This window comes from Aedes aegypti, chromosome 3 (assembly GCF_002204515.2).
Source record: "Aedes aegypti strain LVP_AGWG chromosome 3, AaegL5.0 Primary Assembly, whole genome shotgun sequence".
Lineage (NCBI taxonomy): Eukaryota > Metazoa > Arthropoda > Insecta > Diptera > Culicidae > Aedes > Aedes aegypti.
In genome coordinates, this window is record NC_035109.1 from 406,698,528 (window position 1) to 406,726,397 (window position 27,870).

The 27,870-nt window shown below is 36.7% G+C and overlaps 1 protein-coding gene across 1 annotated transcript in view; it reads right to left on the reverse strand.

Annotated features, from left to right (window-relative positions):
* Positions 1 to 1,822: 1,822 nt before the first annotated feature.
* The window catches only part of LOC5568591, a 55,221-nt gene continuing 29,173 nt past the window's right edge, over positions 1,823 to 27,870 (reverse strand). The window contains exons 4-7 of the mRNA XM_021855919.1: positions 11,962 to 12,258; positions 11,752 to 11,905; positions 10,989 to 11,315; positions 1,823 to 2,782 (exon numbers count right to left, since the gene is read on the reverse strand). Coding sequence (XP_021711611.1) covers positions 2,325 to 2,782; positions 10,989 to 11,315; positions 11,752 to 11,905; positions 11,962 to 12,258 — 1,236 coding nt within the window. The 3' untranslated portion in view covers positions 1,823 to 2,324. The remainder of the gene's footprint in view (positions 2,783 to 10,988; positions 11,316 to 11,751; positions 11,906 to 11,961; positions 12,259 to 27,870) is intronic.

Below are 27,870 nucleotides of genomic sequence, written 5' to 3' on the forward strand. Positions count from 1 at the left end.
TCGAAGCGAAGCATACGTTAAGAAGTACTTTAAAAGGTTTGAGTGTATGGAATATAATAAAATATTCGACGTAGAAAGCAGCCATACAAAATAGAAGAAAATAATGCAAAGTTTAGAACATCCGTTATTATTTTGCTTAATGGAATTCAAAATCGTAGCATTTACAAAGCTTAATGTTAAACGTTTGTCTTTGTCAGTTTGAAAAAAACTTGTAGCTTCCAAAGTATGTTTTTTTTGTTTGTGCAAGGTCAAATCAGCTGGTGTGTCTTTACTTAACAAACACGGTTTACGATCGAAAAAAAAGTATACATATAAATCTTCAGTTTGTGTAGGATTCAAACCATATTATGATAGGTAGACCAGCAGGTAATCAACAAGGCCATAGAACAATTTACGATTTTCTGGTAACCAAAACTGGAATTTACGTAGAATCCATGAACAACTCTATTTTTATCATATCTATCTATATAAATAAAAATGGAATGGTGTTTTTATGCCACGAAATGGCTAGTGAACGGGCTGCTTTCCCTATCCCAAGTTACGGTAAAGATGGGCGTGGCCGGGAATAGCAGTATTCATGGTTTTGGTACTCTTGTTTAAGATTGGATAAAGGTTAACTCCCAAGCCTTGTTCCTGAAAGCAATCTAGATGAGATTATCAAAGAAAAAACCTGAATATAGCTTGAAAAATCTGAATATATCCAATCTACGAAGTATACCGACACTACGCTAACGATAACGCTAATGTCTAGTGAACGGGCTGTCGGATTTTGAAAATTCTCTCATAGTTATATGTTCCTGGAGTACTCCGACGTGTTTGTGTATATAAAAAGCTCAGGATATTTACCGGGAGAGTTGGAACAACGAGAGTGAATGGAATTGTAATTTTGTATAAGACGTTCCATGCCGTTTTTCAACAGCCTACTTGATGGCGAAACGAAGTTTGCCGGGACTACTAGTTTAATATATCTTTTTAAAATTATACCCCATAACTTTGAATTGCATTACCCGGCATAACTGAAGACCATCACAGCGAGTTTCAGTTCCAAGAATGGCGTTACTTCGAATTCCATTATCACGAGACAATACAATTCGAGGTAATAATACATTCGGGACATAGATTTAGCGTAACAGTGCGTTCAGTGTGATGACACTCGGATTAAAAAACAAATCGGGGTTTTGGAATCTTCTCAAGACAGCTTAGATACTTAATGTAGACATGTTATATTAAGCTCTGCAAGTGTTATGATTTTACAATCAAAGAAACCATTGCTCCCCATTGAGGATTTTTTCGGCTCCCTCAGTGCCCTTGTGTACAAAAGTAATTGACGGACCAAGAATACGAAGCAGTTGACCACGAGGGTTCGGAATTGTACCCGGAAGATGGACATCAGTGCCGTACAGCGCTCTTGTGAGAGCATCCAGACTAAGTTGCGTCGTACGGCTGATCAGAGCCCTTTTCCAATATTCATTGAGGTTTTTTTTTGAAGAATAAACATTATGTCAATAAAAAAATACTGAATTCGTTTAAACAATTTTTTTTATTGAATACCAATCACCTAATAAGAAAATCTTAAGCAAATGCCATAATTATTTTCTGGTGAAAATTTCTGAATTGTTCAAAAGCTCAAATTGTTAGTGTCCCCCAAATATATAATAATAATTATTATTATTTGGAGTTTTTGGTTCCAATGAATTCCTGAGCAAACTATTCCTAAAATCCTAATAGTTCAACCCTTCAGTATTCTGCTACATATTATTGTTTGTACATCATCATCCTGTCCCAAAAAATGAATTTCGGATCAAAGCATTCAACAAGCATAGACTTTTTTATTCTCGTTTTTTTACGCTTTCGTACAAGCCAATAAAATATGCTTCATAGTTTCTTTTCATGTCTATCCATACGCTTCGTCTCTTTTTTCGTATAAAATAAAATTTCACAAAATTGCTAAATATATATTGTGGTGTGGATTCATGTCGTTTCCATTATTATCGAATTATCTTCCCAACCGATTCCGGCACCATTCCATCACGTGCATTTTCCTGGTGCAGGGGAATGGTTCTAGTCGGCTTCGCCGTCCGCTTCCCAAGTTCAAATTTTATTTGTTCTATTTGCTCTCGCTTGGTGACACGTGTACTAAAGTAGGGGGTTTGTGTGTGTGTGTGTATGTTGTGTTATGTGGTAAATATATATCATCATTATAAACGATTGAGACAAAAATATCGACATTTGATTTTTTGCTTTTTTGGATTTTTAGCTTTTTTCGCGTTTGTTTACAACAACAAGCGTTTTTCGGAAATTTATGCTTTGTCATTTGGTGCCTGTCATTTTTTGCCATTGTTGCTTGTGCTTTTTGAGGTGCTTTTATCGGCGACGGGATTCGATGACGGGGAGGAGGATGGCAAAGCCCTGGCCGGAGATTTGGTGGCATTGGTGGAACTGGCAATTGGTGGTTTTGAGTTTGGTTTTGAGCTGCCAACAGTTTTCATCGGTGATGAGCTGTTGCTGTTAATAGTTTTACTAATATTGCTGCCGCTACTTGATTGTGACTGACTTGATATGGCCGAGGTCTTCGAGGGGGCTAACCTTTTCGGGGAAGGTTTAGGGGAGTTATCTGGGGTAGATTTCGGAGTTGATTTCGGTGACCTTAGACTAACGCGACGGCTCATTCCGGGCGATGGACTTGCGGAGGGAGAATTAGAACCCAGATATATCGCCGAACCTGAGCCACTAGCTATAGCTAAATCGACCCGTGAACCGTGGATGGATGGAGGAGCTGAACCTGGAAAGGAAATATTTATGGTTAATGTCAATCAAACCTATTTTTACGACTTTTCTTTTTATAATAGATCTGTTTATCAGATTAAACGTTCATAATATTCCGTTTAGTTGTGGAGAAATTTTATTCACTCAGCCATGTTTCTGTCGTTAGATGGCAACACTGTTCAACTAGATTTCAATATATCTCAATAGATTGAAACTACAACAAGATAGCAAATATAAATCTTCAGTTATAATAAAACTGATGACAAGTACTTATTAGTCGCATGATATGACAACTAGAAGTTTACACGACTGTCAGACAGCAAAATAATAGTGACTTTATTAACCACAATAATAAAAATAGTGACCAGAAAGTGACGTAAAAGCAACTTCAAAACTACAAGTATTAGTCATAAGAATGACTAGGAATGAAAATACGTTCTATGTGGACATTAATCAATCTAAATAGTGGGTGAATTTAGATTGTAGAGAACTGCGATAATTTGAAATATTTTCTTAACGGTTTGCTGTCCTGGATAAGACTTGATTGCCATAAATGGTCAAAAAAATGGTGCATTGGAGATTTCAAGTCTCATTTTTACGAGACGAATATTAGCTTGGTAATCGAAAAAGTTGAAATTAAGCGTGACATGATTTGTGTGCCATCCCTAAGAAAATGATTTCTTGTGTCTACATTTCAACTGAATGTTCCAATGGATGAATTATTGAAAATAATTATATCACTCAGAGACGACCCGTAATCTCACGTTTTATCTATTCTACGACCCTAAAAATGTCTAATTTAGCATATTTAAATTATAAAGATTATAAACTGAACTGTTGATATTTCATTAACCTTCATTCAGCCAACATACTTTTCACATCATGAAAAACACACTAAAATATGCTAAACTTTTTTTTGTTTCTCGATGTATCCTGTTGAAATTTTCAGAATTTACCAAAAAACTCTCGTAGTTTATGGTTCGGAGAAATTGGAAATATGGTCCAGGTAATTCGACCTGTGCTTCATTATTAAGTTTTTTTTTAGATTTTTTTTTTTCTAGGAATTTCTCCTGCGTTTCACCCAAAGAATTTTGGATTTCATCCAAACGTTTTTCAATCAATTTCTCAAAAAATCTCCATGGAATATTGAAAAGTTCAATGAGGTTCCACACCAGCATTTTTTTTATGAGATCCTACGATTGTAGTAAAATCTTCTAAAAGTTCTTCAAGAGTGAGTCTTGCTGAAAATCCTCTTTCATCGAGGGTGACCTAAGAAATTACAAAAGTAACTGTAACAGAAGGTACTCTAAAATTTTTGCATCACGAATTTTTCTGGACAATTTCTCAGCTTACTGGTAAATTTCATTCAAATTTCATTGGAAAAAACTCAGAGAAAAAAGTTTTGAAAACTTCCTTGAGAAATCTCTTAGAATTAATGGAGGAATTTCCGAAGAATTCTTAGGAGCAATCTCTGGAGTAATTCCTGAAGGTATCCTCAGAGAAATTTGTAGTTAAAATCTTTAAAAAAATCTAAACAACAATTTTGTGGAAAATCCTGAGAAATCCTTGGAGACATCTGGAGAAGTTTCTAGTTGAACAATAGAACATGTTTCAAACGGGAGTCTTGGAGGATGTTCTAGAAAAACTGATTGGAGAATCACCGGATAAAATAATAGAGGACTAAGGGCTTTTTCGAAAAATATATGAAATAATATATGGGAATTTCTGATGGAAGCCCTGAGGTATTGTTTGTGATTTTTTTTTTTGGGAAAATCCTGGTTCTATTTTGAGATATCCAAAACAAAATTTTTGGAGGAATTCTTTAGGAAATTCTTGGAGAGTGAAAATCTCAAATAAAGATATCAATCAATCCCTATCGTAATGTCGTCATAATACATCAAAGAATGTTTGTCCTTTACTGACATTTACCAAATTTGTTGGTATGTCGTCGTAATATCACGAGAATTTTGAAAAAAAGTTAAAAATCAAACTATTTTATCCTGGTTCCTGTTAGGTTTCATTTTGTTTTTTTGATTACTGCTTCGTCTCGTATTGGTCATTAGTGATTTTTAATCTCTTTTTTTCTTTCCAGAGTTTCTAAATCTCCTATTTTCAAGAAACTCAGTCACCACCAGCCCTGCTTCAAGCACAATTTTTAAAATTTCTGAAAAGTATTTGATTTCAGAACAAACGGTTTTCGAAAAGTATTCTGGAAATAAACAACTTTAAATTCAAAATTTCGTAACAATCATGATTAATTTAGAACTTCTTCCAAGGAAATGCAAACATTCATCATTTATTTAAATTACCACAGTTAAATGTAATACAGTCGAACGCGATTACCCAGAGGCTTGATAATCTGTGTTTCTATTATCCGAAAAATATGGACCGAGATCCAAAAGTTTTACGGATTATTTGTATTAATTTAGATGAATATATATATCTACTTAAATATGTAGCAGATGACCATCAACACGATTGATTCAATGTGAGATATTTTAAAGAATTTGGCTTTTATGCAGGTCAGAACTATATCTATTACTTCCTTACTAGCTAATACATCGATTAACTTAGTATTTCTTGTAAAATATTGCCACAAATCCAAATAAAGTTTTACTTTTGCGCCCATGAAGCTGTCTTAGTTATCCAAACGGCCGATGGAAATGAATGGTACATAATATGTACTAAAAATACTGTCAAGAAGAAGCATACTGATGTAAATAAAAGACATAATCATTGGGAAATACAATTCATTTATAAAAAACTTAAACTTTGGCATTGTTAAGATCTTCATAGTGTAATATTAAAAATTGGAAAAGCTTCAGCATGCTTTAAATAATGTTTAGAAGTGTATAAATAGCTATTAAATTGAAAACATTTCAAAATTTGTCATTAGTTTGTTTTAGGGCCGTTTCTTCACCTTCGCTTAAGGCTCGAGACACCATCATTCAATCATCAGCAATCATCAAAAAATAAAAACCAGTTTTTTCGTTCAAATTTGGAGAAACTCTTATGAAAATCTATCATCGCATTACAGATCCCGGGGTTGGTGGTCTAATGGCTACCGCATCTGCTTCATAAGCAGAAGGTCATGGGTTCAATCCCAGGCCCGTCCCTTTCCTCGTACTTTGTAGTTCTATCTTTCACTTGCTTTTACCTACCACTCTTAATATATCACAGTTGATGAATCTACCACAGTTCTTAGCATTTGCTTGAACCAGAGACGGACAGAAATAAACCGATTCCATTCATTCATCATTATAGCATGTCTTCCTTTACGCCTGATACATAGGCAATCTGCTAACCAAACCAGCAAGCCTCTCTGTCATAAAAATTACCCCACCTTTTCACCCTTCCCGCATGAACTGGCGTTGACGCAGTGGTATATACGGTCAACCGTGGAAGCTAGTTGAATGCATCATTAATTCTTTCCCCTTCCCCTCATTGGTCTGCATTCTGACGTGGCAGGCACCATTGTTGCCTAAAAATAGAAGCTCACCAGCACTTTTACACTGAGGCTGTTAATCCCAATCAGACATTGGGATTGGTTCCTTGTGTAAGTGCAGCTGACCTGGCGATACTGGAGTAGCAACCATGGGCGGCCAATCAAGCTCAAGCTCAAGCTCATCGCATTACAGATAGCCACTGCAATGCAATGATAGATTTTCTTGAGCATTGCTTCAACTTTGAGCGAAAAACCTGGTTTTGAACATTTTTAAAACGATGATGGTTATTTTTCTTATTAGCCGTGAATCACGTTTACCCATATGATTTAACTAGATTTAAACCCAAGAGGAGGGGGGGGGGTCTGGTGAAGAAATCGGCCATTAGACATATAAAATTAGAGTATTTCTTGAACCTGGATTTTTTTGATAATAAAACCTGGAAATATCAGGGAATTTCATTTCCCTCCCCTTGGTTATGCGACCTTGCCGCGATGGGAGGGCATAATCCATTAGCCCATATGATGGAAACCAAAGGCGTAACCTGTAGTGGTGGTATCACATTTTGGCATTTTTTGCTTAAAGCCGCGTCATAATTCATATGGCATAGACGCAATAATATCTCGGATGTGATCCAACGGACATTCTGCGTCATTGATAGAATTGATGCCCATTTCAAATAACTAATCTATTCGAAGTGGACATTAATACTATTGGTGACGTTCAGTTTGCCTTTTGCTAACCAGAATGATCCGTAGCCACTCTTACTATTAGCTAGCTAAATACATCGTTATCGTAGGGACTACTTAGGAACTCTTAGGAAAATGAGTAATGACTAGTAGATTCACTGAGTAGAAATAAGTGGCGACAATCTTATTTTAATATGGTTTTTACATTGCCATAATAAGAAATACCTCTTTTGTAACAGCGGTATAAATAAACTAATTCCAGCTTCATTTTCGCAAAATTTACAAGTAGAAAGTAGGCGTTGTGAAGCATTGCATTTGCCACCGATAAGTGAATCTTTTAGGAGACTGTAATAGAAGCCTAAGGTAACTTTACTCTTCAATATTCACTATAAAAATGACTATGGTAAGTAAGACGCTGAGATCGATCATTAGGATACACTTGCTAGTTTCGAAAAATTGTTGAACAGACAAGGAAAGCGACTTTTTTCTTTAAGGATATATGAACGTAATGACCAATAAATACTTTTAACAACAAAAAATGAAATTAACTAGAACTACTACTAAACAGCCTAATTTTGTTAAGACTTGACGACACTTGACATTTAAGACTCTAATCTTACGTAAAAGACAATAGTAATCAGAATAGCACTTGAATGACAAATTATTCAAAACCATTTCGACTAGACAGTATTAGTAATGCACTATTATTTCAAACAAATTCTACACTACTATTTCAAACAAATTCTAATGGAGCTGCTGATTTTCATAATGCTTCCTTTTCTCAGAAGCAAGGGAATATGGGTACTTTTCAAAAACTACCACGTCACAATACTAATAAAAAACAGTGTTCATGTGGGCGCCATTGCCTAGTCCGTCTGAGTATTGGTCCTGGTAGAGGGGAAACTTGGCAAAAGCCAGACCGAGGGTTCAGCCATGACAATTTAAGCTGTCAGGCAGCTCCAACTGAATACCATACAAAAAAAAAAAAAAAAAAAAAAAAAAAAAAAAAAAAAAAAAAAAAAAAAAAGAAATATCAGGGAATTTCATTTCGGTAAACAAGTAGACACCCTGCTTTTGATCTGCTCTACCAAACTTTACTGAAGACACCAAGCTTCTAGCTTATCAGAATCTCGGGATATTGAAGATTAAAGAAAATTCGTTACTAGCGCCGCCTGGCGGATGAATTCCCAATCGGGTTTGCCACTATCAGACCCTAACAACTAGCCTGCCTTACAACGTTGCGAAGACACCAACCTTCAAGCTTATCAGAACCTCTAGATATAGAAGATTGAGAAAACAACAACTACTCAACAACTTTGTCGAAGACATCAACTTTCTAGCGTATCAAAATATCGAGATATAGAAGATTGAAAAAAAAAAAACAATGTTATTAGCGCCGCCTAGCGGATGAATTCCCGACCAGGTTTGTCACAGTCTTCTAGCTCATCAGGTTCTTGAGATATCCGTTGAATGGATGATATGATAATTTTTGGTACCCCAATACAATATGGAATTACTCTGGAACCACCTGGATTTCCAATTTCTTCGGACCATAAACTAGAAGAGTATTTCGATAAGTTCTGGAAATTTCAACAAAATCCACTAATAAGCGAAAAAGTTATGCACATTGTAACACGTGAAAAATTATTGGCTGGATGAATATCGTACAATGTTCATCAATGGTAAAATCTGAAATAATTTCTAGTAAAATTAGTACTCGCGTTTGAAGTCATGGACGAGTTTCTGACAAACTTTTTAAAAGTATTTGTTGGTTATACCTTATTGCCTCTGGTTTCCGTCAACATTTATTAAAATATTTCGGCCAGAAAATTCAGTCCAAAGTCGCTTCCTTAGTTTTGAAAGAACCATCCCCGGATTTCCCGTTGAAAGTTTCTATGATATTTTCAACTGAATTCTGCCAAAGTTCCCTATCTTTCTTGACACATTGACTTCCAAATCACATTATATTTGTCTTTATAATAACAAATTTCTATTTTTTGCCTTAAATCTCATTATCAACAGACCTCAAAAATAGTGGCTTTAGTAATCATTTTTCTGAAAAAAGTTAGTCTATAATTTTGTTGCAAATCGTTTACACGAATATGGAACAACGATTAGATCGGTCGATTTTTTGAGGTTATCAAAATCAATGATTGTAAGAAATTGGCTGGAAAATTCGATAATTTATATTTTCTATTTTCAAAAAAGGTTTGTTCTTCGAAAGCATCATCAATCAGAAGCCTGATGGAAATAATCAAGTTATTTTTGGAGCAACAATTTCACAGATATAATAAAATCAATTTTCCCGTATATTTTTAAAGAATTTTTTTTTAAATTTGATGAGAATTGATATGAGTAGAATTTTTTGTGTAAAAGTACGTCCTGACGGAAGTCCTAATATAGTATTAATATGAAAAAAAACTTACGCCTTCATAGAGTTACTTAGTAAGTCACCACGCACAACAGAAACACAATTGTTTTATTCTTAGAAGACCTATCAAAGTACATTGACAATCATCAAAATTGGCAACACTGCTGTAATAAAATGGATTTAATTTTCACATATTAGTTTCATAATATGCTATTTTGAGATTACCAATTGAAATATTCGGAGAAAACCATTTACAATTTGCTGTAGATCGATAAATATGCGTAGAAGATTTCAAAAGTATGAGACTTTTTAGTAAAACTACCATAAACAGTAAAATATGTACTTAAGTCTATAGTTTTAACGCACGATTTAGCTTTCGTTTATACTAATATAGTAATCCAAACTAGTTTTGAACACGCTTTTTACTTTTCTCTTTTGCTGGGAGTGAAAGGATGGTGTATCAGCAAATTTGGCCATAAATGGGTAAATCACTAAAGTTATCTAATGTCATAGAATGGTGGAATATAATTGATATTTTTGAAGCTTTACCTTTAGTAGAATAGTAAAGGATACAAACATACAATTTGTTCATAAAAATAAGGATTTTTGTTTTGCGAAAAATAATGTTAAACTTTGACGGACAGCTTTTTTTAAGAGTTTTTGGAAAAACTATTTAGCTCTTCAACCAAAAGCATTTTCAAAGATTTTATATTTTCATAGCATTTTAGGTCAACGATACACAGAAAACCGATTACGATTTTATCAATAAATAAAAAAGATATAGCATAAACAAAGTGTCCACTTTATAAAATGAACAGTCCTTATACGATTGAATCCATTCGTATATAATGATGTGTAACAAATGTTGACTGGGAATTATCTTTAATCGTTTATTTAGAATAGTTCTGATGATTTTTCAAATGTTCTACCTTACTTCCATTGATAAGTGATGTAGAGAATTTGGAAAATCCTTGCAAAACCGTAATTAATCATGCTTAGTTTTGTTAAGTGACTTCATCAGAATAAGAAAGTCATACATAAAATGTGATTTTGTTATAATTCACATATTATCTTGGAAAGTTACATTATCTTTTTCTACCATTGGAAAAACATTGTATTTTTGAATTTTTACTTTTATTTCGATCAAAATATTAGTTTTATTGAAAATTTGAGAAATCCCGGGATAAGCTTACATTTTTGTCCCGAATCCCGGGATGAGCAAAATGGCCGGGAAATGGACACTCTAGTTGTTGTCTATGTTATAAGCGGTTTCTTCACCACCGCTTAGGCCTTAAACCTAGTTTAATCGTATGGGCCTTAATGAGTTATTTAGTCCTGGGCAATTTCATCCAACCGTCGGCTTAATACCTTGCGATCGAAAGTTATTTTCTTGGGGATGGCATTTCGACCACATGTCCATTCGACTAAGGGTCATTCGAAAAACGTCTCGCGACCTAATGTCATAGATCTTGAGTTGAGCTAATTGGTTCATTTTTTTAAAACATGAGCTACCATGCGTCCACATTATTTGGAATTTGGTGAACGCTGAAGGGAACGTTATGACACAGAAGCTCCATAGTGTCCTACATGGGGGATAGCTGTATGCATGTATGACTTTTAGACCGTCAAAAACTGCAATCTACCCCAGTGTGCGACCTCTCTAAAACTGTCATAAAAAGAGGTGCGACTATATCATAATGCCTAGCTTCGTATACCTACCCGTATAAGAGTACAACCCGGCTGGACTGCTGCGAGGTCTAAAGGTGCTAACGATACTGGAACTACGTCGCAGCTCGGACAGTTCCCCAATGTCGATCTCGGCCGAATGTTCCGCCGCAGCCCGGGGGTTGTTCCGTTGACCGGTACCGGCACCTGGCCCTCCTCCTCCTTTCGAACTGCGTGGCGACGTTGGACAGGACTGGGCGGCACTCCGCACCGACAGCTGAGAGGAAGTCGACGGCGATGCCGAGAGGTTGTTGTATTGCTTTCTCGATGCGTTACTTCCCTTGCGGCGAAGGCCACTACGTGACTCCGAACGACAGATCCCTAATAGTCACACAACTAACTGTTTCAGTTTCGCATTTTTAAGGTTTATGTTTCTATGTTGAGACTGAATGAATAGCTATAACGGGCACTAAATGATGCTAAGTGATTGCATGAATTTTTGATAGAACACCTTTTTACACATTGTAACATATGAACAAGCAAATACTTTTCGTATTGTGTTTGAGGTGAACATGGCTTTTGATTTTTTTTTTGGGTAGATTGGGTGGCATTGGTATGAATCTATAATGAGCGTAGCTGTAAAGTGAGAAAAGTGAAAAGAACATATGAAATAATGAGAGGTAAGCCGAGAGTAGATTTTGTTTCAATTTCGGTAGTTATCATTGAAAATTTATACGCTGAAGGGTGAAACTACATCGAAAGCTGTAACAACAAACAACGTGATGATGATCTAAGGTGAAATCTAAACTCCACTCACCTGTTGGACAGTCTTTTGCAAATTTACATTGGCCTTCGCAAACTCCTTTGTTTTCTAGCAAAATTTCGTAATTATCTAAAGCTACAAAGCATTGCTCTCTATCATTACTTTCCAAGGCTAAGCTGGGGAAACGTTCTTTGAGGCGTTTCCTTTCCTGGAAAAGATTGAGATTTGTAAATCATCATGATTTAACCCTGCAAACCAACTCACATCCAAAAGCTTGTAGGATTCAAAGTCTTGCAGCTGGTTCTGGAAGCCGAGATTGGGATTGGCGATGGCACGACCCGCGCGCACCACCTTCAGGGCCTCCTTCCAGTTGAGCGGGGTGACGGACATGATGTAGGCCACGGCCACCGTGACCGAGCGGGACATCCCGGCCAGACAGTGGATCAGCACGTGGCCTTCCTTGAGCCGGGCGGCGTGTATAAAATCATTGCAGACAGAGAAGTATTGCGACAGGTTTTGGTCCGGTGTGTCGGCGGCCATCACACAGAGGTAGTGTTTGTCCTGGAAATAATTGAAGAATGGTCATTATGCTGTATGATCGATTTGGCAAAATAGAGCGTTGTTGCATTAAGGTGAAGATGAATCGAAGCCAAACCTCAAATTTTTGAGAGCACAAATCTAGAGAACTGAACACTCATTTGAACTGAAAACTTAATCGATTAGTCATCACCTACTAGTGACCAATCGATTAAGTTTTCTGCTTAAACGAATGTTTGGTTCTCCAGATTTGTACTCTTGAAAATATGAGGTTTGGCTTCGATTCATCTTCACCTTAAACCGAAATGATAATTTTACAAATGTAATCCAATTTCGTACACTCATTGATAAGGTATGCTGCAAATTGTTTATCACAAACGAAAATTAAGATTTCTTTCTTCCGAAGCATTGAAGTCGCCTGTGCATTGTATAAATTCAAGGTAGTCATTGGACCATTCATGAAATATTTTTGATGAATAAAATTAATACATTACTCAATGCGTTTGTGGCGATCCCGCCTGGTAACCCGGTAAATCCGAACATCATCATCATCATCATCACCGTTCAGGTAACTCACTCTCAATCCACACACCCGATCCCGGAACCACACACCGATCTCTGAACGTGTATCTACACCATCCTCTCACACCCAACACCACAATAGTGAAACCACAAGGTACCTTCTGTACATATCTGTAAATACCTATTAGTAATAAATTGACTACCGAAGATCGAACACGCGACTCTTCCCCGCTCCAGCGTGAATCCGAAAGGACCCCAAACGTTCTTTACCGACTCCGTTTGAAAACAAATTATGTTATCTGCACTATGACTCGATGGACTTGAATATGTGTAAGTATCGGTCAGCCAATCGGGAGCGTCTTAGAGACTCCCCGACTCAACTGCCTCAGGGTCGGCACGCTTACCTTAATTTACCGTGGACAGGGAATCTTCGCACTAGAACAGTGAATCAAATTGTCATCAAAGGAGATGAAAAACAGACAACAAAGCAAGTCGCTCACAACCCGTTTATCCAAACTTTTGCGGATAAGGATACAATCGGAAGCAAAATTGTCTTGACAATCACATAGCACAACATTGTTGCAACCTTTTCAACTCGCGATTAATCAGTTATTTTAAACACAAAACCAAATTTGTTTTATACATTCTGTTCGATAGTGTGCCAATGTTTACCTACACAGAGAAAGTTCTCGAAAATTGCAATGTGAAGCCCAGAAAATCGCTGTCAACGTGGTGATCGATCTTTGTCATATTCTGTTCAAGTGGTGATAAACTGATGTTGCGGAATAACATTGTTGCAACAAGAATAGAAGATGACAATGTCTTTGTTGCTGAGTGTTGGGTGAAAATTTATTCACTGCACTAGAATATAGGAAAACCCAAGCACCTCACTACTTAAAACTCCTACTTTATTTTCTTCCACAGCCTGTATTTTTTAATTCTACCATCTACTCTACTACACTTTCTTATGTAGTCCTTTCACTTCGAGCCCCCTTCTTCTCACAGCTATCACCTGCCCACTCCTTCCTCTCGGCCTGGTATCGGCCGCCGACGTTCTCCTACCACACAAGTATCCTTCGGCCTTGCAGCCTTCTGGGACCCTCTACGCTTCCTAGGCTACCGATATGTTGACGGATCGGTCTCGGCCAACGACGGTGCCGGAATCTACCCGGAATATGGCTCTAGGATGGCGTAGGGTGGTAATAGAAATTATGTGGTTTCTACACCAAAAAACGGCGGGGTCCTGGTGTCCACTTTCCGCTATCTTCTTCCTCACACAACTCTTCGTCTGCTTTTCACTTAAATTTCTGGATTCTGGATTCCGGGCAAGTGAACGACCAGTAATCTATTTTCGACCGTAGAGGTTCTTGACCTAGGTCGTCGGTCATACCCCTTTTCCATTCGGGGTTTCAACAATGGCCCCCATTTCGCCACCCCTCATGGCCGCCCGAACGTTATGCTAGCAGACATCTGGTGGTGAGTTTTGGGAGCTCGGTGGGTGGTAGCCTGCACAATTACGGTTATTTGACATACTACTGCGCTAGTTGTATGCCTAGTGCTACTGGGGAAAAACCTACAACTACTACGAATAATTCTTGTCGTTTTAACGAACAAAAAAATACAAAATCTCCTTAACACTAGCAATTGACAAATCAAAACTTACACATGTTACGTCCCAAACATTTCAAATTAAATCTTGAGCTACATTTTCTAAAGCCGAATCAAAGTCGCAACGCTTATTTTTTTATTATTTAAATATAAAATTAGGTTATAGTGCATTGACATTTTAGGATACATCATAAAAGGGATAAAATTTAGTCATATTCGTGTTTAAGTTGTTACTTAACTAAGTGTAATAAGGTTTACGTCACTCATAAATTTCATTATTTTTAAGAGTGTATAATATGATCAGTTATAAATTATTTTACCGCTCTAGCTTTTTATTCTCGTTTATTTATTCGGCTCGTAGGTTTATTATTTTTATTCTGCTTTTACGTAAAAGTCTTCGCAAAAATAATCTGATAAAGTTCTTGAAATTGTGTTTTGCTGATTATAACCATTCTATTGTTGAAAAAATACCGATTGGAATTCCAGGCTATTTATAAAAAAGTGTTTCAAAGACATCGACATTATGAACAGTCTTTACATCGTTTCTGAAGCTAAATGCGCGAAAAAGTTTTACGCTACGTTGTGGTTTGGTGTTAGGTAGAATAATCTGTGTTCGCTCTCTGAAAACCTCATCTGGATATGTGATCGAGTTTTGCAAGGCTAGAGATCGTACTCCAGTGTCTTCCAAGACTCAACTGGCAAAAGAAATATACACAATTGCATAAATAGTTCTATTGCAAAACTGTATATTACCATCGCTTCGTCTATCTCGTCTGATTCAACACAACGACACTCAATACCTACTTCCTCTCTACAACCGTATTCACTTCAAAATAGTGTTGCCTAAACGATGGAAACTATTGACAATTCTTCAACTTCTACCTGGCCACGTGGAATCATATTTCGAGAATTCGCTTACAGAAATAAAGATCCATGGAAGCCTTCAGCAATGAAGAACACAATAGAATTGCCTTCTTGTACTTTGTCTGAATATTATGTCCACTGACTGTTTCATGTAAAAAGTATATAAGTTTCGTTTGTTTAGTATTTTATATTTGTTATATTGAATGTAACTGTTATACTAATGAATTAAAACAGTCTGTAGAGTTCAACTGAAGACAGTGATATAATAAGAAATAATTATGAGAAATGCTTGCGATTTAAATTTATATCATAAATAACTAGTACCGTAATCCGGGATAACATTGATCACAATGACCCTTCTTGTAAGAAGTTCAAATATACATTTATCGATGAAATATTTTCAATACATGAGTGGTGATTCTCTTCCTTCCATTCATGAGCTAATGAACATTGAAATTTTTGCGAAAATTGAGTTGTGTTCATGCGTAAATTTTTCGACTTCTGAAAACAATTATTTTCATGATTATGGATGCCTACCTTTAGGAGTATTTCATTATTCAAGGTGGTTTATTTTGTAATAACTCTAAAAGTAAACGACTTGTAAGAGTTTGGCCCAGTGTTGTAAGCAATCACGGTAGTCGACACGTTTTCGCTGATATTCGGCAGCGCTTCCCTTAAACATCCTCAACACGAGCAGGGTTGGGAAAAAATCTGAAATTCACTCTACAGTAGCCAAACACAGCCAATCACAGTCAGCGAAGCCAGTGAAACTCACGCCCATCGCTGCTGTAGGCTAAATGCCTTGAAAATTGCAAAACACCCGTTGCTGAGAGCAACCCAAAATTACTGTAGAAAAATGTTCTATTTCCCGCTGCACTTCCCGCATTTAGAGCCTTCAATGACACTCATGATTTAGAAAATTTGTCCACCCAACAGAGGCTACTTGATGAGATTCACATTTTTGAACTACTGTACTGGGAGAGCCACGTGATTTTCGCGAAATTTCAAGCCTACTACTATTACCATTCCCAGCACTGAACACGAGCGATCAAGCGAATGTCGAAAAAAAAAATGTCATTTGAATGCCACCGACCACGATAGCTTCGCTAGGTAATGTTACGGTTTTGTTTGTTTCTGTTCTGCTTTCACTCTATGTGTGTCCCATTCGACATAACAGGCAAGATCAAACTATTCATGTTATTTATGATCCGATGTCTGAATTATATGCAAAACTTCTGATTTATGGCATCGTGTCCTACGACATTCAATTGACACTTTTTTGAGTTTGTCGACATTCATTCTAAAGCTCGTGCTGTGACTGCTGACCATGGCAACGAAACGAACGTCGCGCAAAGTGTCGAGTGATTGCAGCACTGAGTTTGGCCTTCATATCCAGCTTCAGGAATAACGATTTTAGTAAGTAATGATATTTTCAATATTACCGAACGTTGTTTTCATGGATGATCAATGTAACCCCATATCTGCTGAATAAAAAAATAAAACATTTTTTTCAACATTGAAGCATGTTTCAGAAAACAAAGTACAGATTAGAGTGGTTCAATAAATCGTTTTCGCTCCACACCGCTCATTCGATTCAAGATCCAATTTTGAGTGTCCTCCCAAAATTTGAGCTCATTTGGATGAAAACTGAGACTGCACAAGCCCTTTAAATTTTGTATGGGAATTACTATTGGAAAAGCAAGAAATTCATTCAACAGGTCATAGTGTTTGCCCATGTGCTCTTGGGGACTAGAACTATGTTGATACTGTGAGATACATTCATCAGCTACAAATTTGCCGAAGACCGTTTTCAAATCGGACGTCTCAGTAATTAGTTATTGATTTATATCCAGTCACAAATTCTTCAACAGTGCTCATTTAACTTCTGAACAGGCAACATTGCTGCATCTGGCGCGTAAGATAGCATGCAGAAATCATGGCTACTATGTTTTACTGCATATATCCAGTGATGCCTGCAGAACAGCCCAATTATTATAACCAAAGTTTTACAACTCATACAAAAATCAATAACTAATTACTGAGGCGTCCGATTTGGAAACAGTCTTCGGCAAAGTTGTAGCTGATTATTGTATTTCACAGTATTAACGTAGTTCTAATCCTTAAGATCGCATGGGCAAACACTCTGACCGATTGAACTAATTGCTTGCTTTTCCCATAGTAATGCCCATACAAACTTTGAAAAGCTTGTGCAATATCAGTTTTCATCTGAATGAGCTCAAATTTTGGGAGGACACTCAGAATATGAACTTGAATCGAATAAGCGTTGTGTAGCAAAAACGATTTTTTTTTTTGAACCACTCTAGATAGTGCTTCGTGAAGCCCAAGCAGGACAGTTTTTACATTCAGAAATGGAATAGTGAAAAGTGAAAAATGAAAAAGTGATTTGTTTGATTTGTCCTCAGTACTGTTGGTTTTTGGCTGCCCTAAGTTCACCGAACCATCCGAAAGTGACAGGCAGCACATAAATTTAGAGAATCAATCCGGTGAGTTTGTTCCAGTATGATACTTTTTCTTTTGTGAGCCTTCCGGATCGTTTTTGTCCGCGTCGTGGAACTTCTGATCGTTTCTTGAACGGAAAATGTTATTTTCGGAGTTTGATAATTATGTTCAGATTGCGCATTCTGTCCGGGCGGGTGTTACGCAACTAACAATCGGTTGTGGATGCTTTTTAACCGTTCGATGACCCTGGAGGGATCGATTCTGCTTTTCGTATAATTTTGAGCAGAAAAACCGACTGTGCTATCCTAGGGTGTTTAGTTCGAACGCGCTTCCTTTCGTTTTTCGATTATCTAAAAATACAGTACCACCCAGTACAGTTTTTCAATAGGCGTGATTTTTTTTACGCGTACCGTTATTTTATACAATCCGATGACCCTGGAGGGATCGGTTTTGCATTTTACTGGTTATTGAGCAAAAATATTACTGCACAATCGACAAGCATTTCGTGAAATACTATTTATACTATAAATAAGGTATTGTTTTCTCTTTTGATTGCCGGCATTCAAAAGATTAATTTGAAAACGCTTAAACAACAAATATTTATGGTCTATCGCCAGCTTTCTAGGCGAATCCTGACAATATACCTTCCCCAACCTCCAACCCGTAGCTTATGAGGGTGTCGCTGAGTCGGTGGCCTCTCATTAAGTAAGTGCTACATCAACATTTCCTTCCCCTATCCCAAGTTACGGTAAAGATGGGCGTGGCCGGGAATAGCGATATTCCTGCTTTTATTATTCTTGTTTATGATTTGAACAAGGTATAATCCCCTGCCTTGTTCTTGAAAGTAGTCAGGATGAGATTATTAAAAGGAAACATGAATGTTGCTAGTATCCAATTTACGAAGTATACCGTAACTACGCTAACGCTAACGCTAACGCTCTAGTACAGATTTTTTATGCAAGCAATGGGTGTCAGAATTTGTTTTAAAAATATAAAACTTGCAACATATGCATTTTCGAATGAAATTTTCAAGAAATATCTTAAAAATGACCAATGTTAGCCCGGATGACGTCATTTGACAGTAGGGTTGCTCATAATTATCATATTTATTATACGTTTTTGGCCTACATTGTATGGAAATCGTGAAATTGGCATAGAATTCTTGTAGGTCGAAAATTTGTGCAATTTGTGGTCGTGCAAAAGATGAGTTTGAGGTCATCCCCTCATAAACATACAAAAGTGTTTTGCTCATATCTCTACGATTATACGTTAAATTACCGGCCTTTATAATGTTTCAAATCTTAATTTTAGGTATTTTAACAACATAATTTTTTGAACACTGTTTACAAAATTTGTAATTGAAGTTTTCAAAAATTAGATACCCTTCAAAATAAGTCTAATTTTCTCAGCATTGGGTTGACTATACTTTGAATTCAATGTAGGATTAGAACCGTAATCTTATATTCTTGCACTTGCAAAATTTTATCGGAAAAGTCTGCAAACTATCTAAAATCAATAAAATAGTCATTCGACTCAACTGCAATAGTTTGAGGTCACCTTTCTTTAACTTATGAAAATGGCCTATTTTAATATACAAACAATATTTTTTGCATTAAACTCGATATAATTCGAAACTGGCTACTTCTAGAGAAATTATTCATATAATCATGGCTTAGAATCATTTTAAGATGCCTACTGTATCATCAAAACGTATTTATTTTGACAAAAAATCAAAATTTCAAAAATCGACCAAAAGTTGTTTTTAGAAAAACTTTTTTATTAAAAACTAGTGGTCCCGGCAAACTTCGTCTTGTCACCAAGTAGGCTGTTGTGAAACGTCATGTAATCCTTCATACAAAACGACACCTGAGTCTTTTCCCGTTTTCCCACTTATTCCAGTGACTTTCCCAAACTTTTCCTTGTACGAACACGTCGCATCCCTTGTCGAGTGCAACAATGAAAAACTTACGTCAATCCGTTGATCCGCTCTCAAATTATTTCGTGACATACAAACACCACTCCATTGTTATTTACCGTGGTGAATCAAAATCCGGACAGTACCAATATCCGGACACTTCAATGAAATCCATTATTTAAAGGTTATAATAATAGCTTTTAACTTTAGTTTTTATTCTTTAAGTTTAACTTCAACATTGCTGATCATATAAGTATCATTTGTAATCTAGTTACCATTGCCAAAAAAATATTAAAAAAAGAAACAAGTGCGATGTTCCAATTAGATGTCACTTTTTTGTTGTGCAAGTGATTTCAGTCAAAAAGCCGACACACACACGACCAAAGTTTGATTTACGATAATGTGCTTGAAATATATAATCCTGGGTTTGCTGGCGGTTCGGGCTTTTTAAAAAACACTTAACTGATTTTCCTCACTAAATCACTTTATTACTTAAGCCGAAACGCAATGAAACACGGATAAAAATAAACTGAACACCGGTCACGGTCAGTCCGGTGGTTTTGTAGAATTGAACTGCTGACCTAGCAATTCCGGCTGTTGGGCATAAAGGTGTTGACGTTGCATAGCACGTGGCAGTGGTCCGATCCAAAGGTGATGACGGTGCATGTGACGTTGCACCTGTGGTGGCTGGTTCATGTCGTGACTCCTCCGGGGGGTGAAGAAGTGTCGTCCTCGATACTCAGCTCCTGGTTACCATGTCCTGGTGATTTGGTTTCTGGCTTCCTTTGGTGGGTTTTCCTCGATGTCCTTTTGTGGGTAAACCTTAAATGAATGAAGATAAGGTAAAGGGTGAAGAATAGTAGAGTCGACATTAGAGCGGTTCCTCCTAATAGACTCCATTTCCAAATCTTGTCGGTTTCGTGTTGAAGAGATACTTTTTCCAGTTTGCGTCTGTTCAGAAGGGTGGCTTTTTCTATTTTTGCAACGTCATGATTTTGCAAAATCTCGCTGTTTATCTGCAGATTGTGTAATGCTCCTTGAATAGACTCGCTTTCACTTATTTTTTCGGTAGATGTGAAATTTTGGTCCATAAATTCGATTGTACAATTTGAGAACGATACTATAAAATTTCCAGATAAGTATCTGTCGCTAGGACCGCAATTTGAGCGTAATTCTCGGTTTTTTGCATTTGAGATAAGAATTTTGTTATTGGTTATTAGTTTGGTTGTAGTTTTTGCGTTGATTTCCATGAGACATTGTGGTTCTGTTCCCATGATGAGTGGATAAATACACAGATCCTTGAATTCTTTGATAAAACTGTGTCTTTGGACGTAGTCGTCTGGTTTTGCAGTGGTGAAGAGTTGTTTGGCTTGTTTGATAAGGAATTGAGGGTAAGTCTTAATAATCGAATCATTTTGACTCAATGGGTGGATTCGCATGATTGTCGATTCTTCTGTCTCCAATTCTGGAACATGTAATATGTAGAGTAAAGTATTTTCGCTAGTTGCCATTTTTGGTGTAACGAAATTGAGTGCATCTTCCGGAATGTCTAGCTGGACTCCATGATTTCTGAGTATATCCTTGATCAGATGAATTTCTTTGCCAGATAACATTCTGCTGTTTGTGACGTGCATTTTAGAAAAGAGTATCGCTTCTTGAACGCTTGTTAGAATTTTGTTGAGTGTATCTATGTTCAGTATGGTGGTGATGACGTCAAGTTCATCGAGAATGATTTGATTGATTTGTTGTTTTTCGATTAGTTCGTTGATGGTGGTTGTAAGTTCCGAAATTCTTTTGCCGATTTGGTGATTAATTTTTACTTGATGATTATTTTCGTTGACAAGTTCATTGAGGCTTCTGTCGATTATCCGTAGGTCTTGAGCATCTGGGCTGCCCGCTATCCACTTCCACGCTGTGCCGATGATGTCCCATCTTTTGGACCGTTTGTGCGATATTGGTTTGATTTGCATAAAATTAGAGTACAATTCTCGTATCTTGTATTTACTAATTTCAAATAAAGCGTTATTATTTTGTTTACGATACACCAAATTTGTGAGTTGATTGATAGTAATTTCTATGTCTGTTAGGTTGATCGGGTGTACAACCCGGATATTTCCTGTCTGAATTCTACATAGGCTGTTTTTTTGCATCATTATCAAATCATTATGAAGATTCCTGATAGTTAGGTCTTGACATGAGATGTTTGTGAGAATGAGGGTGAATGTGATAAAGTAGTGAAGCATCTGGAAGCAAAAAGTTATAAAAGTAAATGGTGTTACATTTTTTTCGGTCTTTTGATTTTGTTTTTATGTCTTTTAATGTGACGGTTGTTTTTGAATGTTCTGTCTGTGACTTCATTTGCATTTGTTTTATTGGCTCTGGGTTGAGTCTTTGTGCGAATATTTGGAATAACATAAACTTCTTGCCCATCATTTATAATTGGAGGGTCTTCCTTATTAGAATTTTGAGAAATCATTTGTTTTTGTGCTTTACCCATGTTCAATTTTGCTTTAAGGAATAGCTCTTGGGCGTCTCTTATAATTTCTTCCGGGTTAACTATATTATTCTGGTTGAACAATATTTCATTTGGAGTATATTTAGTTGAAGAGTGTACAGAGTTGTTATATAATGCAACGGATAATTTTACAATTGATTTTGTACCCATTCCTCTGAATTTGTGCTTGTTGGTATTAAAAATTTCTATTATAGTAGAATGTGTACGCTCTATTTGTCCATTCGATTCTGACGAAGCGGCGTAATGAATTTGTGCCCCTAGCTGGCTAAGGAAATTTCTTAGTTGAATTGATTGAAAAGTAGTTTCATGGTCGGTGACAATTTCTCTGGGTACTCCAAAGGAGCTGAAATATTTTCCTAGTGCTTTCTGCACATGTACAAGATTTTTCGATTTCAAAACTATTAACTGTAAATGTTTAGAGAATGAATCTATTAGAGATAAGAAGCTGCATTTATCCATGATGAATATGTCCATGTGGACTCTATCTAATGGTTTTTCTGTTATTGGCCTGGGTGAAATTTTTATGTTAAATGGTCTACGTTCATATTTGTGAGTATTGCATATTTCACATGAGTTTATAAAGGTTCTGATTTTTGAGTAAATATTTGGGAAAAAATATGATCTTTTAATTTTGGCTTCGACTTCAGTTATACCTCGGTGAGCTCTATTGTGTTCATTTATTATTATTTGATTCTGTCTTTCTTCATTTTGCACGTCTTCGACCATATTGTTAGTAAAAACGAAATGACCTTTTTGATTGAAGTTTTCTTTAAAGGACTCCTGTACCGTCTGGATAAGATTTTCTGGTGCCATAAGGGCTGTTTGTCTACCATTGTGGAAGGTTTTCAAAAGATGTGTGATATTTTCTTTTGTGTAGGTTTTCTGAGATACTATTGTTCTATGGTAGTTCTGGAAAAGGGTTTCTTGGATAATAGTATCTATACGGGAAATACGGAATATTATCTGATTTTTGAAATAATTTAAAGGGCGTTCCGTGAAATGAATATAGTTATTAGCTGAATCATCAGCTGAGTGAACAGTTTGGGAATCAAGGGAATCATGGGATTCAGGGGAGTTATTGGCAATGGAATCTGCATCATCTTCAAGATCTTCGGAACCTGAAAAATAAGGAATTTCATCATTATTGGTTTCATTAATATTTACTTCAACAGGCCTTCTGCTTAGTGCATCTGCTACTACATTTGATTTGCCTTCTCTGTACTTTACTTCGTAGTCATAATCTTCCAGATCTAGGCGCCATCGCAAAATTTTTTGATTTTTCTCTGAACTTTTAATAAAAGTCAGAGGTTTATGGTCAGTTACTAAAGTAAATTTAGTCCCGTAAAGATATGGTCTGAATTTATTCACGGCCCATATGATTGCCAGCGCTTCCTTTTCGTTGGTAGCGTATCTGGTTTCTGCATCGTTTAGTGTTCTGGATGCAAAGGCGATTGGGCGTTCTATATTGTCTTGTATCTGAGATAGAACTGCACCTAATGCATATCCTGAAGCATCTGTTGTTACGATGAAAGGCTTATCGAACTGGGGATAGACTAAAACTTGATCTGTGGCAATTATCCCTTTGAGCGTATCAAATGCTGTGTGATACGATGAATCATTTATATTGATTGATGAATCTTTCTTGAGATATTTGGTCATAGGTCTAGTTATTTTTGAAAAATCCTTAATAAATCTTCTGTAATAACCTACTAAACCCAGAAACTGTTTAATTTCTTTCTGCGTTTTTGGTAGAGGCCACTTCAGAATTTTATCTATTTTTTCGGGGTTAGGTTTGACACCTTCATTTGAAATTATATGCCCTAGAAATTCGGTCTCTCGCTTGAGAAATTCACACTTATCGAGTTGGATTTTTAAGTTGAAATCCGATAAGCGTTTCAGGATAAGGCTAAGATTTTCTAAATGGTCTTTTAGATTATATCCGATAATAATTATGTCATCAAGATAGACATAACATTTGGTGCCGATATAATCTCCTAGGATATTGTTCATTGCTCTCTGGAATGTAGCAGGAGCATTCTTTAGGCCAAAGGGCATTCTCGTGAATTCAAAATGTCCTTTGTCCGTTGAAAAAGCTGTTTTTTCTATGTGGGCAGGATCCATCGGGATTTGATGGAAACCAGACTTTAAGTCGATCGTTGTGAAGTACGATGACTTTCCGAGGCTATCCAGAATATCCTCTATTTGAGGCATAGGGTATCTGTCGTCAATAGTGAGCTCGTTCAGCTTCCTATAATCTATTACGACGCGTACCTTTCTTTTGCCTGACGCGTCAAGTTTTTTCGGTACTACCCATATCGGTGAAGAGTATGGGCTTTTCGAAGGCCTAATGATGCCGTTGTCTAGCATTTCTTCAATTTGCTGTTGGATATCGCCTTTAAAGTGGTGTGGGTAGCGATAGTTTTTTGTATAAATGGGAGAATCGTTTGTTGTTATAATTTTATGTTTTGTAGCTGACGTACATGAAAGTTTTTCTCCTTTCTTTTGGATCACTTCTTGGTGTTTGAAGAGAGTGCAAATCAGTTCTTGTTTCTCTAGTTTCGAAAGATGATTTGTTCTAATTATAGACTCTATATCATTTTTGGAAATATGTTGAGAGTCAATCTTTTCTGGGAGAATTGTTTCAAAATTGTTTACTGTCAGTTGAAGTTTTGGAAGATTTTCTATGTTTTTGGTTGCAGAAATAACATGGATGGTCGATTTATTATTATGTGCTTTATATAGTCCTGGTTGAATGAAAACTTTTTTATGAAGTTTTTGGTATGTGGGTACCAACCAATCTCCGTTGTTCATGGTATCAATAGTTATGAAATGATTGTAAAGTTTTTTTGCAGGGTAGAATTTTGAATATGAAAATTGTTTATCCCTTAACGTAATGGTTTCATTCTCATAGTTGATTTGTGCTTTAAGTTTTGCAAGGGATTCTGACCCCAGAATTCCATCAAAGAAATAATGAAATTTCATTACGTAAAATTGCAAAGGTTTAAACGTATTTCCGAAAAGATCGAGTTCTCCTTTCGAAGTGACGTTGTTGACTCCGCAAACATTACTGATTTGTGTATTCGGTACGGTTTTAACGGATTCTATTATGTTTGGTGAAATAATATTTTTGTTTGCCCCAGTATCGATTAATATTTTTAACTGCTTTTTTGTTTTAGGATGATTCAGTTTTAAATATGGGAGGTAATTTAGGTTGTTTTTTGTGTGGGGTTGACCAAGTGAAAATTTAGATCTAGATCTACTTCTTCATCAGATTCAGTTTCTGAATTTAAATGTGATTGAGTTTCCTCTTCTTCCGTTACATGATTATTTATGGTTAACCGACTCCGAGTAGTTTTTGTGTCCATTGGTTCAGTTGTATCTTTATGTTCGGTTTTTATAAAAGGTTTCTTATTTTGATTGAAATTTGATGATCCTTGGGATTTATTTTCAAATATTTTGTTTTTGTTGAATTTTTGGTCTTGATTCAGGTTTCGAGCTACAACTTGTTTAGATTTGAATTTGCATAAGAATGCGTATGCATCCTCAATATCCTTTGGTCGTGCAGCTTGTGCATAACCAAAGTACGGTTCTGAGAGTCCAGATATAAAGGCTGCTAGCGCATCCTCTTCAATGAACTCGTTAATGGCGTCCCAATGATTTTTGTATGTATCTTTTTGTTTTGCTAGAGTCTTAATATTTTGAATTATTTCTTTGGATTTTTTGTAGTAAATATGGATAGACATATCTTCGGTCATTTTACAATGCCATAATTGGCTCTTGTATGTTGACAATTCGTGTCTATCTCCCAACGCGTTCGTCAATATTTCTTTTAAATCTTCAAATTTGTCCGGATTTCCGGCTAAGCAAAGAATGTCTTTTGCTTTGCCTTGGACTTTATTAGATACCGCAGTAAAGTACATTCTAAACTGCTGAGCTGATACATGTGGTTTTAATACATTAAGGGTTTCTTCTGCTGTTTCCAGCCATGAACTTAATTGTTTCCTATTGCCGTCAAATATGGGGATCATTTTGATCGGGTCTGGAATTTTGAATAGCTGGTCGATGTTACTTATAGGTTGATGTGCGATAACGTTTTCTTGAGTTTGATTTGTTTGCGTTTGAATTTGACTGAAATACGTGGCATGTTCTGTTTGTTGTTTTGCCAGTGCCTCCATCATCTGCATCATCGTTTGCAGTTTGGCATTGACTTCTTCCATATTGTTGTTGTCGTTTAGAGAAAGGATTTCTAGTGAAGGGATGTTCTTTATTGGAATATGTGCTAAGTCTCCCGAATCGGTAGACTCAGAGCTGTCTGAATCTGAAGACACGCACGCGCTGTTTCTAATTTTAGATAACAAGTGGTGAGTTTGCTTCAGACTGTTTCTTACTTTATGCTCCTTTGGCATGACATGCACTTAGAAGATAAAAGCAAGCTATATTTTTGTTTGTTTTGAGCCGTACGATCTCTCGGAACTCGTATGACTCCCGAAATGTAATTCTCTTAGAACTTCACAATTTCGGTTGGAGGGGAAGCTCTCTTAGAACTCTTCTCACTCCAGGGGTTTAGCAAATTTTAATTTCGTAATGAGTTCGAGCCTTTCTCTTAGAACGGGTTTCAAACTCACGGAAAAATAAAACGCCAACCTAGGCGATGTTTTCACTTTCACTCGTATTTCGGTGTGGAATAGAGGATAAAGAAAAAAACACTCACCTTGCAATCGTTGTGCGTGGGTTCTCTCGACGTCCAACTTCACGCGGTGGAACCTCAACTCCGCTGCACCCTCGATGTTAGCGAATGCTTTCGCGGGTTCACTTCGATTCTGGCTGGTAGACCAGAGTCACTACACTGTTTTTCGCGAAATTGTTTTTCGAGCACTGCACGGCTGCGCCAATCCTGGGTTTGCTGGCGGTTCGGGCTTTTTAAAAAACACTTAACTGATTTTCCTCACTAAATCACTTTATTACTTAAGCCGAAACGCAATGAAACACGGATAAAAATAAACTGAACACCGGTCACGGTCAGTCCGGTGGTTTTGTAGAATTGAACTGCTGACCTAGCAATTCCGGCTGTTGGGCATAAAGGTGTTGACGTTGCATAGCACGTGGCAGTGGTCCGATCCAAAGGTGATGACGGTGCATGTGACGTTGCACCTGTGGTGGCTGGTTCATGTCGTGACTATATATTTCATGATGTGTTTGGTACAAAATTGTGAACGGCATAATATTTACTCAGTTTGACGATACAGCTGCAATGGACTATGCAGAGAATATATACTTAACTGTGTTTAAAGTGACTGTCCGGATTTACAGACAAGTGATTTCAAATCCGGACATAATAGAAAAGCCCTATGTTTTACGTGTTTGTGTTAATATTTGGAAAGTTAAACCTAAAGGTCATGTAAATGTGTATACAAAGAACTCAAACAATTGGTATCAAGAACATTATAAGTGATCAGATTATTACTCAATGCCGGAAAACTGTCTAATATGCTGCTCGAGCAAAAGGCGCTCCAGTTCAGGTAAACTAAGTGACAATTATTACGTACGCGCTACTCTTGAGAACACTGTATGGCACAAACATGTTTCAAATTGATTTAATAGTGATATAAAATTAGGTTTTAATGTAATTCGCATTCATTTTCAATACGTATTGACCAAGAAATACAGTTGTCCGGATTTTGAACCAAGAGTGTCCGGATTTGAAGACAACATCTGCTCAAGGTGTCCGGATTTAAAGACACGATATGCTATG